This window comes from Schistocerca gregaria, chromosome 2, assembly GCF_023897955.1.
Source record: "Schistocerca gregaria isolate iqSchGreg1 chromosome 2, iqSchGreg1.2, whole genome shotgun sequence".
NCBI lineage: Eukaryota > Metazoa > Arthropoda > Insecta > Orthoptera > Acrididae > Schistocerca > Schistocerca gregaria.
Genome location: NC_064921.1, coordinates 873978381 through 874000131, shown reverse-complemented (window position 1 = coordinate 874000131; position 21751 = coordinate 873978381). Strand labels below are relative to the sequence as shown.

The 21751-nt window shown below is 36.7% G+C and overlaps 1 protein-coding gene across 8 annotated transcripts in view; it reads right to left on the bottom strand.

Moving 5' to 3' along the window:
* The window catches only part of LOC126335273 (TGF-beta-activated kinase 1 and MAP3K7-binding protein 3-like), a 430472-nt gene that overhangs the window by 49903 nt on the left and 358818 nt on the right, over positions 1-21751 (bottom strand). For all 8 annotated transcript variants that reach the window (XR_007564842.1, XR_007564841.1, XM_049998334.1 and 5 more), the window contains one exon: positions 10287-10346. Coding sequence is in view for 6 of the 8 variants with exons in the window: in XM_049998334.1 (XP_049854291.1) it covers positions 10287-10346 (60 nt within the window). In the remaining 2 variants the exon portion in view is untranslated. The remainder of the gene's footprint in view (positions 1-10286; positions 10347-21751) is intronic.

The following is a 21751-nucleotide window of genomic DNA, read 5'->3' as shown; positions in this document are numbered from 1 at the left end:
CTCATCGCTCAACACAGTGCCATGCTATCCATCAGCAGTCCGTGCTTCCCAGTCATTGCAACACTCCAAACACAGCTATTTCTGTTGTGGTATTAGCAGCCTATGCATGCAATGGTAACTCTCTAAAGTGGCTGTTGCCAGTCCCTGAGAAATAGTGCAGGAAGACAGAGATTGCTGCAGGGAGTCCATTACTTGTTCTTGGTTGGTATGTGCAGATGTGAAGGTGTTATGTCGTGCTTGGTGCATGATATGGCAGTCCTTCCTTGTGATGGTCAGGTATACCTGCTCTCACATTCCCAAGGAGTCGAATGTTGTGACATTGCCACATCCAAATGTCCCACAAATCTGAATATTGCATCAGTTTACCAAATGGAGCCCAACAATGAGTTCCCTTTCAGGCTATGTTAGATGCTGATAATCCTGACTCATGTGAGAAAGCAGCACATCCCTGTCCTTCAAGATGATCATTTGATATCTGATATGCACACATAGCTTATATTTCCTACCAGGCCTGGTAACAAAGCTAAACACAAACACCACTAATGCTCTCTAGAGACCATACTACTTATCGTAGACAACTGCAACTCTAAATCATTTACATACCTGGCAATGGTTTGTACATGTATAAAGTTACGTTGACATCCCAACATATCTTCTGGATGCTTCACTTTTTTGTCTGGCAGTGTATTTTGATTGTGTATGAAAATAATGAATGGCTCATTAGAGATGCCTGTTTGTTTACTTCTCAAACTCTATGTAGCTTACTGACCTGTTTTGTTATAATTATTAATTTATTATCTACAGTGTGAACAGTGACAATAAATATGTCCCGTTTGAAAATTTTTATCCATTTGCAAGCATAAATTTAGATGGAAGATATTATGGGTAAGTTTCACAAAACCCTTTTGGAACAAATGGAACATCATTTCAGATGTAAGTTTGTTATCTAGAATAGGAAGCTTAAACACCCCAACCTCAGCCATAAGCCACAGCCCTGTCACTTGCAAGATCTATTCCATCAGAATGATATCCATCTTAAAGAAAAGCAAGGTGAAAGGAGTAACTGTACTTCTTTTAATACTACTCCTCTCCTAATATAAATAGCCCCCCCCCCCCCCCCCCATGAACCATGGACCTTGCCGTTGGTGGGGAGGCTTGCGTGCCTCAGCGATACAGGTGGCCGTACCGTAGGTGCAACCACAACGGAGGGGTATCTGTTGAGAGGCCAGACAAACGTGTGGTTCCTGAAGAGGGGCAGCAGCCTTTTCAGTAGTTGCAGGGGCAACAGTCTGGATGATTGACTGATCTGGCCTTGCAACATTAATCAAAACGGCCTTGCTGTGCTGGTACTGCGAACGGCTGAAAGCAAGGGGAAACTACAGCCGTAATTTTTCCCGAGGACATGCAGCTTTACTGTATGATTAAATGATGATGGCATCCTCTTGGGTAAAATATTCCGGAGGTAAAATAGTCCCCCATTCGGATCTCCGGGCGGGGACTACTCAGGAGGATGTCGTTATCAGGAGAAAGAAAACTGGCGTTCTACGGATCGGAGCGTGGAATGTCAGATCCCTTAATCGGGCAGGTAGGTTAGAAAATTTAAAAAGGGAAATGGATAGGTTAAAGTTAGATATAGTGGGAATTAGTGAAGTTCGGTGGCAGGAGGAACAAGACTTCTGGTCAGGTGATTACAGGGTTATAAACACAAAATCAAATAGGGGTAATGCAGGAGTAGGTTTAATAATGAATAGGAAAATAGGAATGCGGGTAAGCTACTACAAACAGCATAGTGAACGCATTATTGTGGCCAAGATAGATACGAAGCCCACACCTACTACAGTAGTACAAGTTTATATGCCAACTAGCTCTGCAGATGATGAAGAAATTGAAGAAATGTATGATGAAATAAAAGAAATTATTCAGATAGTGAAGGGAGACGAAAATTTAATAGTAATGGGTGACTGGAATTCGAGTGTAGGAAAAGGGAGAGAAGGAAACATAGTAGGTGAATATGGATTGGGGCTAAGAAATGAAAGAGGAAGCCGCCTAATAGAATTTAGCACAGAGCACAACTTAATCATAGCTAACACTTGGTTTAAGAATCTTGAAAGAAGGTTGTATACGTGGAAGAACCCTGGAGATACTAAAAGGTATCAGATAGATTATATAATGGTAAGACAGAGATTTAGGAACCAGGTTTTAAATTGTAAGACATTTCCAGGGGCAGATGTGGACTCTGACCACAATCTATTGGTTATGACCCGTAGATTAAAACTGAAGAAACTGCAAAAATGTGGGAAATTAAGGAGATGGGACCTTGATAAACTGAAAGAACCAGAGGTTGTACAGAGTTTCAGGGAGAGCATAAGGGAACAATTGACAGGAATAGGGGAAAGAAATACAGTAGAAGAAGAATGGGTAGCTCTGAGGGATGTAGTAGTGAAGGCAGCAGAGGATAAAGTAGGTACAAAGACGAGGGCTGCTAGAAATCCTTGGGTAACAGAAGAAATATTGAATTTAATTGATGAAAGGAGAAAATATAAAAATGCAGTAAATGAAGCAGGCAAAAAGGAATACAAACGTCTCAAAAATGAGATCGACAGGAAGTGCAAAATGGCTAAACAGGGATGGCTAGAGGACAAATGTAAGGATGTAGAAGCTTATCTCACTAGGGGTAAGATAGATACTGCCTACAGGAAAATTAAAGAGACCTTTGGAGAGAAGAGAACCACGTGTATGAATATCAAGAGCTCAGATGGCAGCCCAGTTCTAAGCAAAGAAGGGAAGGCAGAAAGGTGGAAGGAGTATATAGAAGGTTTATACAGGGGCGATGTACTTGAGGACAATATTATGGAAATGGAAGAGGATGTAGATGAAGACGAAATGGGAGATACGATACTGCGTGAAGAGTTTGACAGAGCACTGAAAGACCTGAGTCGAAACAAGGCCCCCGGAGTAGACAACATTCCGTTAGAACTACTGACGGCCTTGGGACAACCAGTCCTGAGAAAACTCTACCAGCTGGTGAGCAAGATGTATGACACAGGCGAAATACCCTCAGACTTCAAGAAGAATATAATAATTCCAATCCCAAAGAAAGCAGGTGTTGACAGATGTGAAAATTACCGAACTATCAGTTTAATAAGCCACGGCTGCAAAATACTAACGCGAATTCTTTACAGACGAATGGAAAAACTGGTAGATGCAGACCTCGGGGAGGATCAGTTTGGATTCCGTCGAAATGTTGGAACACGTGAGGCAATACTGACCTTACGACTTATCTTAGAAGAAAGATTAAGAAAAGGCAAACCTACGTTTCTAGCATTTGTAGACTTAGAGAAAGCTTTTGACAATGTTGACTGGAATACTCTTTTTCAAATTCTAAAGGTGGCAGGGGTAAAATACAGGGAGCGAAACGCTATTTATAATTTGTACAGAAACCAGATGGCAGTCATAAGAGTTGAGGGGCATGAAAGGGAAGCAGTGGTTGGGAAAGGAGTGAGACAGGGTTGTAGCCTCTCCCCGATGTTATTCAATCTGTATATTGAGCAAGCAGTAAAGGAAACAAAAGAAAAATTTGGAGTAGGTATTAAAATTCATGGAGACGAACTAAAAACTTTGAGGTTCGCCGATGACATTGTAATTCTGTCAGAGACGGCAAAGGACTTGGAAGAGCAGTTGAACGGAATGGACAGTGTCTTGAAAGGAGGATATAAGATGAACATTAACAAAAGCAAAACGAGGATAATGGAATGTAGTCAAATTAAATCGGGTGATGCTGAGGGAATTAGATTAGGAAATGAGACACTTAAAGTAGTAAAGGAGTTTTGCTATTTAGGAAGTAAAATAACTGATGATGGTCGAAGTAGAGAGGATATAAAATGTAGACTGGCAATGGTAAGGAAAGCGTTTCTGAAGAAGAGAAATTTGTTAACATCGAATATAGATTTATGTATCAGGAAGTCGTTTCTGAAAGTATTTGTTTGGAGTGTAGCCATGTATGGAAGTGAAACATGGACGATAACTAGTTTGGACAAGAAGAGAATAGAAGCTTTCGAAATGTGGTGCTACAGAAGAATACTGAAGATAAGGTGGATAGATCACGTATCTAATGAGGAGGTATTGAATAGGATTGGGGAGAAGAGAAGTTTGTGGCACAACTTGACTAGAAGAAGGGATCGGTTGGTAGGACATGTTTTGAGGCATCAAGGGATCACAAATTTAGCATTGGAGGGCAGCGTGGAGGGTAAAAATCGTAGAGGGAGACCGAGAGATGAGTACACTAAGCAGATTCAGAAGGATGTAGGTTGCAGTAGGTACTGGGAGATGAAGCAGCTTGCACAGGATAGAGTAGCATGGAGAGCTGCATCAAACCAGTCTCAGGACTGAAGACAACAACAACAACAACAATATAAATAGTACCCTACTACCTTTTTTTTTTATACCTTTTTTTTATACTTAATCCATATTCCATGCACATAAAAAAATCTCCAGATTCGTTCCCAAGTTGCATTTTTCTGAAGCTTATTACTTGGTGTATTATTTACATTCTGACAATAATGATAGTATGAGTACATTGAACAGAAATATTTTCCTTAAAGAAATATTCAAAATTTACAATTCATGTAAACCACATACACTTTGAAATTCAGCCTCATAAATAATAGTTTGTTTTAGGATTGACATCCCTTATTTTAAAGTCTTCTTTTCTTTCTTTTTAAAAAACATCTTATCTTCTACGAAAATCGTGCAACTCAAAAGTATTCCTATTAACCCTTTGAGTGCCAGTGTTTTCTGCCCAAAACCATTCTTTTATTATTGTTGCTAAGTTTCATAAGAAACTACCAATGCTATTACAATATGGACACATGTAGTGGTACATTGAGGTACTTCTACAAATGTAAAGCATTTAGCCAATCACTCACAGTGTTTTTTTCAAAGTAACAGTCAGCATGGAGATGGTGTCATGAAATTGTAAGGAGGTTGTCATACACTTTTTTTTTGGGGGGGGGGGGGGGGGTGAGCATACTGAGAAGGTCATTAACAGTACTAGTAGGTATATCTAAAGTTATTCTAACATGAGTTTGTGTTTGCACTACTGCTTTTACAAGTGGTTTCAAAATGAAACCAGTGCAGCAGAATGTACTTTTGACATAAATTTATTTTAATCTATTTTTGTTTGTTATTTAGGACTACAATTTGTTTTTGGCATTATGCGTTCACCAAAGTTTTGAGATGTGGCATAGTGTGTACAAAAAAATGTGGAATTGCTTTCAAATATATCTCATGAAATGATGGGTGGTTAGAAACTGTATGAACCAGGATTCCAGAATGAAACCACACCCTATTATCATTATTGTTGTCAGAAGCATTCTGGAATGTTTACTCTTAAAATATAATCATTCTAAACAAAAGGGTAGTATTATTGACTTGTAGCCTTGATTTTTCTGTTTCTGAAAATGCATACTTGTGATAAAATAAAATGTTAGTCAATGAAATAATCCAAATGTAAAATTTGAGTTTCTAGACTGGCAGACTTTGCTAATATCTACAGAATAAAAGTGCACACTCAAAATTTGGTTACACAAAGTAACTTCATTTTCAAATGATCATATGTACTATCACACCTTTATTTTATTTTATTATGGGATTTGTAATAATTTTGTACATATCATTTTGTAAAATTCTTTCTACATATGTCTTTAAATAGACATTGTAAACAACGCCACAGGTAGACTGTAATGTTTGTACAGTCCATGAACAGCTTCCATTAAGTAATGTTCATAGAGTCAATAATACATAATATCTAACAATGGAAACTCCAGGTAGGAATAACAATAATGTATGAAAAGATAAATCGCTACTTACTGTAAAGAAGACATTAACTTGCAGATGGGCCCAATTAAAAGACACTTCCATAAAGCTTTTGGTCACAGCCTTTGTCAGCAAAAGAGAAACATACACCATTCATTCACACAAGCAAGCACACCTCATGCACACATCACTGCCAACTCCGGTAGCAGGGGTTGGAATGCATTCCAGCATTCTGGCCCAAGCTGCTGCTGTTGCAGTCATGTGCATGAGGTGTGCTTGCTTGTATATATGAATGGTGTGTGTTTCACTATAGGTGATGAAGGCTATATGCGAAAGCTTCTTGTGTCTTTTAATTGTGTCTGTCTGCAACTTAACGTGTCTTCTTTACGGTAAACAGCAATCTATCTTTTCCTACCATTTTGATACATAATATATGCATTTTATAAATTTCCATGAAAGTCACCATTGTGTAAAAAGTCAGTCTGTTTTAATTAATTAATGAGCACAGTTCAGTTGAAGTCAGTGGTATGTTCAAGCAATTGTGTAAAGATGTAACTGAACTTTTTGGAGTACCCACCATTAGAAGTAAAAGTCTGTTTAATTTAGACTCCTCAATGTCTATGTAGCTTATTGTTACAATTATGAAGTTTATTATATACATTGTGAAAAGCTATAATTAATATGTCCCATACGAAAACTAACTTTGATTGGAAAATAAATTAAAAAAAGCCTTTTTAAAAACTACTGAAATGAAATTGTCTAAAGGACACTGAGAAAAACAGGACTTCTACATGTATATCTACATCTACATCTACATTTATACTCCACAAGCCACCCAACAGTGTGTGGCAGAGGGCACTTTACGTGCCACTGTCATTACCTCCCTTTTCTGTTCCAGTTGCGTATGGTTCGCGGGAAGAACGACTGTCTGAAAGCCTCCGTGCGCGCTCGAATCTCTCTAATTTTACATTCATGATCTCCTCGGGAGGTATAAGTCGGGAGAAGCAATATATTCGATACCTCATCCAGAAATGCATCCTCTCGAAACCTGGACAGCAAGCTACACTGCGAAGCAAGGCGCCTCTCTTGCAGTGTCTGCCACTTGAGTTTGCTAAACATCTCCGTAACGCTATCACGCTTACCAAATAACCCTGTGACGAAATGCACCGCTCTTCTTTGGATCTTCTCTATCTCCTCTGTCAACCCGATCTGGTACGGATCCCACACTGATGAGCAATACTCAAGTATAGGTTGAAAGAGTGTTTTGTAAGCCACCTCTTTTGTTGATGGACTACATTTTCTAAGGACTCTCCCAATGAATCTCAACCTGGTACCCGCCTTACCAACAATTAATTTTATATGATCATTCCACTTCAAATCGTTCCGCACGCATACTCCCAGATATTTTACAGAAGTAACTGCTACCAGTGTTTGTTCCGCTATCATATAATCATACAATAAAGGATCCTTCTTTCGCAATACATTACATTTGTCTATGTTAAGGGTCAGTTGCCACTCCCTGCACCAAGTGCCTATCCACTGCAGATCTTCCTGCATTTTGCTACAATTTCCTACTGCTGCAACTTCTCTGTATACTACAGCATCATCCGCGAAAAGCCGCATGGAACTTCCGACACTATCTACTAGGTCATTTATATATATTGTGAAAAGCAATGATCCCATAACACTCCCCTGTGGCGTGCCAGAGGTTACTTTAACGTCTGTAGACGTCTCTCCATGGATAACAACACGCTGTGTTCTGTTTGCTAAAGACTCTTCAATCCAGCCACACAGTTGGTCTGATATTCCGTAGGCTCTTACTTTGTTTATCAGGCGACAGTGCGGAACCGTATCGAACGCCTTCTGGAAGTCAAGGAAAATAGCATCTACCTGGGAGCCTGTATCCAATATTTTCTGGGTCTCATGAACAAATAAAGTGAGTTGGGTCTCACACGATCGCTGTTTCCGGAATCCATGTTGATTCCTACAGAGTAGATTCTGGTTTTCCAAAAACGACATGATACTCAAGCAAAAAACATGTTCTAAAATTCTACAACAGATTGACATCAGAGATATAGGTCTATAGTTTTGCGCATCTGCTCAATGACCCTTCTTGAAGACTGGATCTACCTGTGCTCTTTTCCAATCATTTGGAATCTTCCGTTCCTCTAGAGACTTGCAGTACACGGCTGTTAGAAGGGGGCTAAGTTCTTTCGTATACTCTGTGTAGAATCGGATTGGTATCCCATCAGGTCCAGTGGACTTTCCTCTGTTGAGTGATTCCAGTTGCTTTTCTATTCCTTGGACACTTATTTCGATGTCAGCCATTTTTTCGTTTGTGCGAGGATTTAGAGAAGGAACTGCAGTGCAGTCTTCCTCTGTGAAACAGCTTTACTTTCTGAAGCATCAATCAGGTCATTAAACTTACAACCTCTGAAACAACTCACATCAGCTATCCAACTATGTGCAACTGGTATGACAACTATCACATTGCCAATAAGGATGCCGAAAAATAAACGGGGACTGTAAACTGCTAAAATTCAGTATCCTATTGATCTGCTACATTATATTTGTAGTTCTGGCACCTTTTATATGACAAAACTATCTGGACTCAGCCTCATGATACCAGATCCTCACAGGTTCATAGATAGTACCTTGCTCATCAACAAGTGATTAGTTCTTGCCATCAGCCAATAATTTTTCTAATTTTCTTCTATTATCATTTTATGTATTTATTTCTCCAGTTCTGTTTTCCCTGCACTTAATCCCTCCATCTTTAAAGCTCAATATATTAAGGATTCAGACTCATTTATGAGTTACCTATCAATTTCTTTGATAATTCCAGGTTTAAAATCATGCCACTTGCCAATGATCCATTTTTCCCTCTGGTCCTACCATATAGGTCCCCCTTCATGTGGACTCCTGGCTCACGTTTCCTGTACCCTCAAGCATTACCAGCCTTTTTCCATCAAAACCTTCATCTTCTGTCAGAAGAAGGAGACACTTGTCATGAAAGCTAACAAATTTATGTTTTTCTGCATCCTTCCATCTGCCACCACTTGATAAGCAAATTTTCTCCAATGATATTACAAATACCAGGCATGGTTACAATGCTAAAGGTAGCCTTAGTTGTGGACTGTCAATGGCAGAAAAGATGCTTTGTGTGTAATACGACATGTAGAATTACAGATTTTATTTGACTTCTAATATCAGGTGTGTTATCACATTACATACTAAGTTCCTATTAAAATAAACATTAGCCATTAAAAATTATTATGGCACAAAGTACCTTTGGAGGAATGGAATACATTTTGTTACAGATTTGCTCCCACAGCACAAATAAAATGCATTTCTGCACATTTGTTCCTATTCAAGATTATACCAACTTGTTCCACACTACAAGAACTCCAAGTGAGTAATGAGAATTTAGAAACAAGCTATCTTACATGAACTTGCAATAGAATTCTGTAAGTACAAGAGGGAGCACAGCCAGATTGAAGCTTTAACCTGAATTGTGAGTGTACTGCATACTTCAGTTGGTAAGGAAATTTCTTGCATAAGGCAAATGTCAAAGATTATAGTTCTGTTCTGCTACAGAGTTTTTATCTGCCAGAAATCTTCATGAATAGATAGAGATACTCAAAGTACCCTCCACCACACACCATCAGGTGGCTTGCGGGGTATGGATGTAGATGTAGAATAGTTGTACCAGTATCACACTTCCACAGAAGAACTATCAAAAATTATATCTGCCTCTGTGAATGGTTCTCTGTTCACATTAATGTTCTGTATTCTACCTCTCAATAAGTCTTGAATCTGTCTGCAAACATTAGTCACATCATAGAAATTTATATTCTTTGGAAGGTGTAACTGTAATACAGAATCAGAAGATTCTCAAAAATTTGCAAATACCAAATCCTATTAAGTGCTGTGTTATTGAAGTAGTGAATAAGAATATTTATAATGTTGTCCTTGAGTTTCAATATAATTAGCATTTCTTAGTTTTTATTTGCATTGGTTCAATGAAATCTCAACATTACTGTTACATAGTGTCCTAGTGATTGGGTTAGTTTGTTTTACAATAAAATGTCACAGAAAATACATTTTTTTAAATTTCAAGGATGTGTGTTAAAGTTTGCAACAGAATTAATGTTTCCACCACACAGTGCATATAAATGTTACTGTCAGCATGATGGAGGAGACAAAAGTATAATAAGATTTTGTGGGTAACAACTTGCCACACTAACCACATGATTTATAACCACATTATTTTGTCTATGCTATCAGTGCATTGTGAGTATCCTATAAAGAAGTTAATTGTTTGTGATATTATTGGTTTAATGCAAAATGTGTAAGTATGGCATTAATATGACATGCCGAAAAGGTGTCAGAATGGGAAATGGAATGATGATGTTTAGCATTCTTTAAATGATAAAACAAGGATGCACTCTGGGGAACAACAACTGACTTACTTCTTATAGGAAAATTGTGATGATGAGTCACGTGGATATGAATATCTTGCGTTTCCCCACCTGGTAAAGAAAAAAAAGTGCATCAATGACGAAATTCTAACAAATTAATCTCCATTTGTGTACATTCAGCTGCAAATAAATATTTTTTAGACCAGTATTTTGCAATTGGAATCAGAAACAAGAACTTCTGTTTCAGTCCTCAATATGAACCTATTCAAAAAGAGGGAGCATTGTTCACTCAAGAGTAATGCTAACATGAATACTTATGATGTTCTGAAATAATTCAAGATAATGAATTGTAGTTTTTGGTAATAGACTAAATACAGGGTGAGAAATGTAGCATGTGACTGTTATTCATAACAGAATATGTTGAGATGCGACATGATATCTCAAGCAGTGTAATACTGACTTATACCACATACTTTTAAGTAAGAGTTTAGCAATGTTCTTAATGTGATAATGAGAGTAGATTTGTTGATCTGGTACAATTTTTCTCTCATTGATTTGAAGTGAACCTCACACTACAACTAACTGAATTTCATTAAGTAATAATCGATGCTGCATCACTGGCCAAAGCTAGATTACAATTTGTTGCAAGTGAAAACTGTGTTTCTTTAGTTAAAAAAAAACTGGAAAATATTACTTTGATCTAGTTCTGCTTGACATGTGAATATTATACAGACTAACTATACAGTAAAGGAGTCAGACATTTACATACGTTTTACATAAAAATGTCAGTTTGTTATCCTGAAACCTTCATTAACTGCTGAAAATGTCATAATTAGCCAGAACATTCTATAAATTATTACTTACCTTTGTTATATACAATTAATTTCATACTTCTCTAATAACACAACACAATCTAATATGAAATTTTTCCAGGTATATTCATCTCATAACGCATATTTACTAAACATATGATTAGAGTACAGGATACATGCAGACATGTATAACATGACTCCACTCATATAAAGGTACAGCTATTGAAAGGTATTAGTATTTTTATATTTTTATTGACCACTCAATACGTTTAATGATAAACTACATTCTGATCAATGATCAGTGCATTCTTTATTAACTTTTCCACTGAGTAGTGTAGAATGATGATATACAGAACTCTTTAGTGTTTGTCACCTAATCTACCACAAGACTTAAGGCATTGCCTCTTTAAGAAAAGAAGGAAAGAACAGTGGAATTTAACTTCCTGTTGACAGAATATTCATTAGAAGTGACGTGATTCCTTATTTGGACAAGGATGAGGTAACAAAACTGACCATAATCTATGCAAAAAAAGATTTCTGGCATTTAGGGATATTGTGGTCATCCATAATCTGTATAGAAAGTTCGAAAAAAAAGAAGGGGGTATTTCTCTTGTATCACACCACCACACTGGTGCATAAAACAACTTCTCATCCCATCTAAAGATTCTTATCTATGGTTAAATGATTTACATACCAATAACTGAGCTGTAAAGCATAGCCATGTGCACGTACAAATTCTGATCATTACATAGTAGTTATGAATAGCAGTCCAAAATTCATAAGAATAAAAGAGTAGAAAGGAGACCGGACCAAAGATGCAGTTCAGTACTGACGAATAAAGAAATAATTCGAGAAGGTAAAAATTAACTGAGTCAGTGGTTAATGGACTAAATGAAAGTATCGATGATTCTTCTGCAGATGGAATAGAATAAAGAAGAAAATAACCAATAGGCACAACAAAGACATGGATGTAAAAATCATGCAAACTCATAACATCTCTAGCTTACTGTTGAAAGATGGAAGTGTAAGAATGCTGAAGATGTAATAGATGGTCGGCCTTTACAACTATCTTAGAGCTGTAGCCAACAGAAAATGCCAACATACAAAATCACAATGAATGAAAATGATTGGTAAATAAGTTTAAAAAAATGTAGGACCATAGGAAGCATTTATTTGGGTGTAAGAAGATTAAACACAATTTCAGAAAAGCAAAAGTAAGGGTCTAACCTGTTATGATAATGTTCTCTTGGATATTGAAACAGAGCAGACAGATGACAGCAGTACATCAAAAGTCAGTGTTATAGAGCTGTCCCACATGTGATAAAAGAATGGGAGGCTGAAGTGAACACAATAGATGATCCAGTACTGTGGGCTGAGCTCAGAAAACTCAACAAAAATCAAATAGATACCTCCAGATTTATTAAAGTCACTGGGGGGTTCAGAAACTAAAATATTATTTTATTTATGAAACAACAGACATGCAAAAGGTTGAGAAAAGTGTTATCATCAAACTAGATAGCACGAGAAGAGGCACATGTGATTTTGATTGAAGTATTACAGCTGTAAACTGTTATCCAGAATAATAAAAAAGACAATAGAAAGAAAAGTTGGACATGCGCAGGACAATAATTAGGTCAACAAACTAATTTGGATACTCAATTTTGTTATGGAAGATTATTAATATTCTTAACTATTAATAAAAAATATTGATAACAATGGGACATCTTCATGGTGTTTTATGATCCTGAGAAAGCCTTTCATGTGATAAAGTGGAATAAGATGTTAAAAATGCTGAAAAGTAGGTGGATGAAGTACCAAAAAATTACTCAAAATTTCTGATATTTGTTTTATGGGCATATGCCAGTGGTCCGACACATAACTCTCTGCCTAATGTTTTGTCCCAGTGCTGGAGACATCATCAGAGACTTTAATGACCACAAAGCAGTTACCATCTCAAACATGTTCAGCAGACCACACAGTTTATGTGTCCACACAACAGTCAGTTTTCTGAGCTTGTTTGAAACTGTAACTGCTTTCTGAGTCATTAAAGCCTCTGATGATATCTCCAGTGGAAGATGAAAAGTTAGGCAGATAATTAAGCCTTAGACCATGCCATCATGTCCATAAAAAAACATCTGCAGCAATGCAAGTACTGGCTGTGAACAAAAAATTGACAAGACAAGATGGTGGAAGAAATGTGGTAGTATGTTACAATGCTGAAAATGAAGTGGACAGATAAAGTATAAAATGAAGAGACACTGAATCAAGCAGTCAGCAAAGGAAGTCTATGAAAGTACTTATCTTACTAGCAGAAACAAACAGGTTTCTAGAGCATTTGTTGAGGCACCAGAAGAAGAAAACTGTTAAGGTCACAAAACGGCAGTCCACAAGACTGATGCAACTTTGAATTGTTGAGTACTTGAATGAAAACCACTTGCATGTAAACATCAGTAATTCTTTGCCTCATAATCCATCGAGGATAGTGGAACAGCAGCCAGACATGAAGTACACGAATAATGAAAATTGTATTTCAAATGTTATTTACTCAAAACATGCTACCACTTTCGAAGCAAAAAAGCATCATCTTCAGGCCTCCGTATATGAAAACATACATAGTACAGTAGTAACTTGTATATTATTACATACTTCAGCGATACAATATAGCCAAGGGAATCCCACACATTCAATTAATTACACCAGTAAAGCAACAAAAGTCACGTACATCCCTAATCGAAACACTAACAAATACAGGATGGACCAATAATATAATGAAACAACGTAATAACACAGAACCAAATGGCTGGAGTAAACAAATGCAACAGAAACTTAATGAACAAACGTTCATTGGATAATGCAAACTCACTGAAATCATAAGAGTATATGTGATATTATAGTGATGGACAAAAATTTCAATACCAAGCAGGAGTTTGCAACATAAACAAAAGTTGATACGCATGTTACTGTATCTGAAAGATGATGTGTATTCAAATTTTGTGCCAGTTGCACAAGAGTAGCACTAGCAGCACCACTATGAGGATGCAAATCAGGTTTGTTTTAAATATGCATTGTAATGGTTTTGAACATTAATTACCTTTGAGGATGGATGTGATGAGTTGATGTCAGTCAAGAATGACTTTAAGGTGACAAAGATGCCATTATCAACACATCACTGAGTTTGAACGAGGTCATGTAACAGGGCTCTAAGAGGCTAGATGTACTTTCTGTGATACTGCAGAAAGACTTGGCAGGAATCTAGCCATTGCACATAATTGCTGGCAGTGGTGGTTAAGAGAATGTAAGTCGCAAGAAGATCTGGCTCTGGAGGGCCACACGGCACTACCAAGAGAGAAGGCCATCGTGTTTGGCATATGGCTCTGGCACATCGCACTGCATCTACAGCAGCAATTTGAGCAGCAGAGGGAACCTTAAGGACACAATGAACTGTTACAGATTGGTTACTTCAAGAACAGCTTTGAGCCAGACACCCTGTAGCATGCATTCTGCTGACCCCAAACTACTGCCATTTGGGACTTCAGTGGTTTCTAGCAAGAGCTCATTGGAGGGCAGAATGACGGTCTGCTGCATTTTCTGATGATAACTGGTTCTGCCACTTGGTGCCAGTGAAGGCCTTTTGTTGGTTAGGAGGTGACCAGTGAGAGCCTGTAATCAGCCTGTCTGTGGCCTAGGCATACTGAACCTACAGCTGGAGTTAAGGTTTTGGAGTGCAATTTTATATGACAGCCGGAGTACCCTGACTGTGTATGTTAATCTGGTGATTCAACCTTTTGTGATATCATTCATGAACAGCACTGTAGGGGTTGTTATCAACATGGAAACAATCACCCACATACCACTTTTGTAACCCAAAATGCTCTACAGAGTTTCGACATGTTGCCTAGGTCTGCTCAATCACCAGATCTGTCTCCAGTAGAGCAGATATTAGACACCACCAGGTGATAACTCCAGTGTCACTATCAAACAGCATTAAGAGTCCCTGTATTCACCGACCATGTGCAAAGTTTTCCTGCTTGTATTCAACATTCTGGCAGTTACAGCAGTTATTAACATACCAGCTGTTCACATTTGCTGTGGGTTATCTTGCACTTACATTAACCTGTGATCTTGCAATGCTAATCACTTAAATATATTACCTAGACAAATATAGTCCTGAAATTTCATTATTCCATATTAATTATTTTTTGGTGTTGTGATTTTTTTCTGTCAGTGTATTTCGGTGAGTTCGTGTTATTCAATGAATGTTTGTTCATTAGGTTTTTGTTTCATTTGTTTACTCCAGCTGTTTGGCTTTATGTTATTATGTTGTTTTGAATTATTATTGGTACACCCTATGCTCAAAGGTGTTCCGATTAGTGACAGACATGACTTCAGTTGCTTTGTTGGTGTAATTCATTGTATATGTGGGCTCCCCTTGGGTACATTAAATTTTTCGAGTATGCAATTACTGTGAAATAGTTAAGCAATATAGATTAGATGCTGGGTTTTGTTTTTTTGGGTACCGATAGTATATTTTTATTTTGCAGTTTTATGTTATGAGTTATCCCCATTTGAATCACCAACTGTGATTTTTGTTGTAAGTACTCTCATTGTACTTTACTATCATGCTATGTTCAATTTTTAATTCACCTCTGTATGAAGTATCTGTCCCTTAATATTTTTCTGAAGCTTGTTAGTTTAGTCACTAAATACTTATTTTCCCACAAAAATGCAGTAATCTTCTCTTTTACCTTGGAATACAGGTATCGGTTCTACTGAGAAATGTCAGATTTCCTGATATTTTTGTACATCAAACTTTACCACAAAGGTTGCGGAGGTCTTAAAAGCAGCGAATCACTACACTGCACATTCTTGTGTAGTATGTAAATATAAATACAAAAATCACCAAACACAAATCAACATGGCACCCACTCCATTTGCTTCTATCAGCCAGACAGAGCATCAGACAAGGGATGTGATGCAAACTTGTTTCTGGTGGTACAATGGAACAATTGGAGTGTTTATTTCACTATTTGTTCAATTATTATTTTTACTATTTTGTGAATGGGGTTTGTGGTGACAGTGCGCTGTTGAGTAAGCCAGGGCATAGGCTAACCTTAAATGGCTTCAGAAGCCATGCTGATTTACATGTTTTTTATATTTATACCTGCTACAAAAATATGTAAGTTACAGAATGATTTTTTTTTAATTTTGCTGCAGAGTCTGTGCTGATACAAATCTTCCTGACAGATTAAAACTGTGTGCCAGACTGAGACTAAAACTTGGGCAGGTGCTCTACCAAATACGCTACCCAAGCATGACTCTCGACCTGTACTCACAGTTTTACTTCTGCCAGTGTCTTAAACAACTACCTACCAAACTGCCTACCTTCCATAAGCAGTTTTGTTTGAGGTCACGTCTAGAACTATAGTTCATAACAACAGAAATCAGTCATCATATATACAATAATTCTCAGCACTGATTATACACAATTGTCATTGTTGAGAAAAAAGGTTGAAGTCCAATTTCATCATTCAATAACTATCAGTTACCAACATTAATAAACTGCTACCCTCAGAGTTACAATATTTTGCACCCAGGAAAAGGGAAACTGCTGAATTTCACAAAATTCTGTAAAAACTGCTGTATTCACACTATGATACTAAAAATCATAGATTTCACATTATTTTCTGCTTTATCGTTTACACACAATATTCCTGTCCCTGAGACTCTCATCACAGTGAAGTTTAAGTTTCATCTAACGAACTTACGCCAACAAAACTCTTTCTGCAAAACATGTAGACAGCGGCAGACCATTTTTTGGTAATCTTATCAGATGTTTATTCAGAAGAATGTATTATTGTGTTGTTTATCTAGAACTGTAACCTTAAGTTATTTTTAAACATATGCAATGAATCATTTGATGTTGAATAAAGTATCATTATTATTAAGGAAGAAGACAAGATTCTCTCTCTCCCCCCCCCCCCCCCTTCCAGCTACTTATAGATCAACATAAAATAATGTGAAACCTATTAATTGTATAGTCAAAAAGCAAAATCTGTGTTCAGTTTTTGGCATAAGCAAGTTATTATTATTATTATTATTATTATTATTATTATTATTATTATTATTATTTCTCTTTCTTGTCTCAGAAGTTATGTCTGGTTAAAAATGGAAAGTGACGCGGACCTTGATCAAGCGTGACTTCCCTTTAACTGTACGGTATATGTTACATTGCATTTAGGAACTTTCGGGTAACTGATCATGTATCAATAATTACAGATTTCTGTAGTTTATATATAAGTTTGGATATAGCTGTATTGCATTGATGTACTGGTGGATATTGTGTGGTATGACTCCTGTAGTTGATAGTATAATTGGTATAATGTCAACTTCATCCTGATGCCACATGTCCTCGACTTTCTTCAGCCAGGTGGATGTATTTTTCAATTTTTTCTCCTGTTTTCTTCTGTATATTTGTTGTATTGGGTATAGATATTTCGATTAGTTGTGTTAATTTCTTCTTTTTATTGGTGAGTACGACGTCAGGTTTGTTATGTGGTGTTGTTTTATCTGTTATAATGGTTCTGTTCCAGAATAATTTGTATTCATCATTCTCCAGTACATTTTGTGGTGCATACTTGTATGTGGAAACGTGTTGTTTTATTAGTTTATGTTGTATGGCAAGTTGTTGATGTATTATTTTTGCTACATTGTCATGTCTTCTGGGGTATTCTGTATTTGCCAGTACTATACATCCGCTTGTGATGTGATTATTATTATTATTATTATTATTATTATTATTATTATTACTTATATACAAAATTGTATCTATCCTGTCCTCACTTCACATACTCATCCATGATGAAATATCTGCACTGACTGCTAGGTTCTGCAAAGAAGAAATAGACCTGATCAAAATGATTGAATCAATCCGTATCACTACCTGAAATATTGGGTGTTCAGTGGAGGATGGCAGTTGACAGAATGTGGTAGTATACTTGTGGGATATTTGTATAGAAGGATATGGCATCAATAATCGAAAAGAATGAATGAAAGTGGCAACCACTTGTAAAATTGGTTCATATTAACTATTGTCTATGTGTTATTAACTGTTGGAAATTCTCGATCTGATTTCTTAGAAATCAATGATGTTTCCAGTTTATTTGATGGTTACTGTTGCCCTTGAATTTATGCACCACTACATTCTTAAGACACAGTGTGCTGTCATTCAGGATTTCCTGGAATTATCAGCTCCCTGAGGAGATACAGATCATACATTAGTTTTAAGAGGATGAATATTGATGATGTGTTTCTGCTTTCTAATAAAATCAACTGTTTAGTATTACACATGTTACTTAGATGACTGACCAAGTTGTCATCCCCAGTTGTCCTGAGTGTGGGTCTTACATGTGTGATCATCATCTGCAATACCATCAGACTGTTTGGTATTGACATAAATGGTTGTAGCTTCATCACAAGTTGCTGTGGTATTGGTCACATTCTTTCTTACATTTAGTATTCACTACTTGCTTGCCTAAATTAGAGCACTGTTTCAGTCAAGTTTGACGCTGTGACAATTTTGAAGTGGTCTTTCTCTTTATAGTCCTACTTTTGGAATCCTTGAACAAACTGATGAAATGTTGTGATAGCTTGACTTAATTCTTCATGCTTCTGTCCCATTTGATGGAAAGTATTATGAACAGAACAGTCAAGTGAAAATGTATAGCTATCTATTACTGATAATTAAGTACAACCTGCCCAGGTAGCCTTGTGTGTTAATGTGATCACTTCTGGTATGGAGAGGTATGCCTATCATGGATTGAATCTGCCTAACAGATTAATGATGAGGAGTCATTGTGCTGGCCAGAATGGATGGGATTTTTAGGCAGTTTTCCACATCCCACTACATGAATACCAGACTAGCTCCCATGTTCTGCCTCAGATACATGCTCCGCAAACATTTAGAATACCTTCTCACACTTGCACGTAGAATTTATTCTATATGCAGACAGAATGGGTACACTGCTTCTGGCCTGGGAGGTGAAAAGGAGATTGATGACTGTTTGGTCTTCTTAACCACTTACTCAGCATCACCAGTAAATACATAAGACATTTTGCGGTGAAAGCTGTAGAATGTGCTAAATTCAGGCCAAAATGTTTCCTTTGGCATGGCCACACAGAATGAAAAAACTCCAGGACTTCCTAAACACCTAAAATCCCATATAAATTTATAACAGAATTTGAAAAAGGGAGCAGCAACATTTAGTTCACATATTAGTTATGAGAAAATTAGAGATGCTGAGTCACAGATAGGCACAACAAAGAGACTCTCAGAACGTACATTCCATCCTAGATTTTCCATTGTTTGATTATGAGAAAATCCACCATATCTCTTACCCATGTGTATAGAAAATCCACACGCGAGGACCCCTGTTTCCGAAGCTCCAGTCATCATTATCCATCACAAGAAATGCCATGCTGAAGATTATTGTAAATAAAGCTTTGTAATATTAATGACCTCCAAAATTCAGGCATATTTCACATTTGTGGTAATGTGGCATGTCATATGTGCATCATTAGGTCTGCATATCAACTGTCCCAAAGCACTGTTTTCAGTTTAGGAGTGAAATAAGACCAATATTGTGGTGCATACTCCACTTAAATTGTTAGGACAATTTTAATTAAGTGATGGAAGCTTCAATTTAAGCTCTGGGACTTGACATTTTGTTTAAAAAGAGTTTTGTTTGTCTTCTCATCTGCCACAGGCAGTACATACAGACATCAACAGTTCATGGAAAAATGACCTTGACTTAAGAAAACAAATGTGCACTAAGGGTCCAGCAGGCACCAGATGTCAAACTTAGCTACAAACAGTACCACAGAACCGACACTATGCCACAGTCTGGTTGGAGACCTGGCAGTGAGCTACATGTGAGACCCGTGCTTGGAGCATCTGAAGAAGGTGGCTAGGTTGGCCATCAAAATTATTGTGTGGAAAATACCATCAACAAATCAGACAGAGAAAACCACAGAAACAGCAGTATTTCTAATGGAATTAATGGAATGACAAGATCAATTTTCCTCTTCTATAATAAAAATAAAATATGGTGGTGAAGTTTTCTTAACTTCAGAACAGTTGGTTTAACCATTTGGTAAAAGCAGTTACAAAAAATGAGAATATTAATGTATCACTGGGCTCAATGTACTCATCCTCACTGGGGCACAAATGAGGTTATATTGTAACATTGAAGACCATGCAAGAAATTGTGGACTACAAACAAGTAGTACTTGTTCTGAATTGTACTTTGTGTGTCCAATGTCTATTTATGAACAACAATAAATGTTTTGGAAAAAAGAATTCTGCCTTAAACAAACACAATTTTTTTCTTGTGCTTGTTCAATGCACAATCCTTTTCCCTAAAATTTATTTATTTGAAAGCAAACACAGACCAAAAAATGAGCATGAACCTCAAGCTGATCATCCATCAGTGTAACCAAAAAAATTTAAAAAACTGAATGCAGATTGTCTTCAACAGACATGATGCCATAGAAATTCTATGGAAGCATTTTATGCTTCCCAAACAAATTCCTCACATTCAACAGTAAACACATGTTTTAGAATAAGGAAAACTGAGCATCTGCCTACCTATCTGTGTTTGCAACTCTTCTTTGAGCTTAATCTCCAAGCATTTTTTGATTCCACTTCCCTTATGCCTTTATGACTAATAAAAAGCTACATTCTACTTGAAAAGTCCTATTAATAATACCGTTTTGAGGGTCACTACTGATAAAAAGTTCATTTTGGAGGAGAAGTACAATCACTAAGATGCATTAAATACATTATAATGATAAGCTGCAAGCTGATGAAGTTTTAATTTTTTGTCATATGGTGCAACACAGGCTTTAATCAGTATTCTTAATATATTATATATGTTTATAAATAAAAGAATGGAATTTGTAAATCAGCTCCTCTGTTGTAACCCTATAATACAAAAACGTCTTGAACAAATGTAGAACATAAGAGATCAATTAAGTAAGTTTGTTACGTAAATTTACTTGTTAACAGACTTAACACAAAACTACATGTAGTTTTTGCAGCTCCTTTTGTTATAAACTGTTTGCCAAGTTCTTATAAATATATCAATGTACTTTTGTGAGCACACACATAGAATATGAGAAAGAAATCAACATGCACACAAAAGACACTAAAATGTTTACTGTTTCTGCAAGATTGTAATTTTTATTATTCATGGTATTTGAGCAATAAAATACTTGCAAACCATCTTCTAATATTGTAGATCAATTGTACCACAGAAGTAGAATTAAAAATATAAAATTAGCTTCACATAATGAAAATGCATGGGATTCCACATAAGCAACACATTACAATTCCAGAGTAAAGGAATTAAATCAGTCTATTCAACAGAACATTTCACAACAAAATGAAAATAAATCTACAAGGAATTCTGTGAAGTGCACTATTACAGCTTACCACACAATTATGTAGTTAGTTACTTCCAAATTACAAAGGTTATGTGGGTTAATTAATGCTAAAACATACTTTTATGTAATTCACAAGAATACAAATACAGTATACTATCACTTATATATTATTAACCTTAATACTACAAATGAAATGAGCAATGTTTCTAGTTGTTAGTGTGTTGTCCTGTATGTCCAAAGGCACACGGAACACCTGTTCCCTTA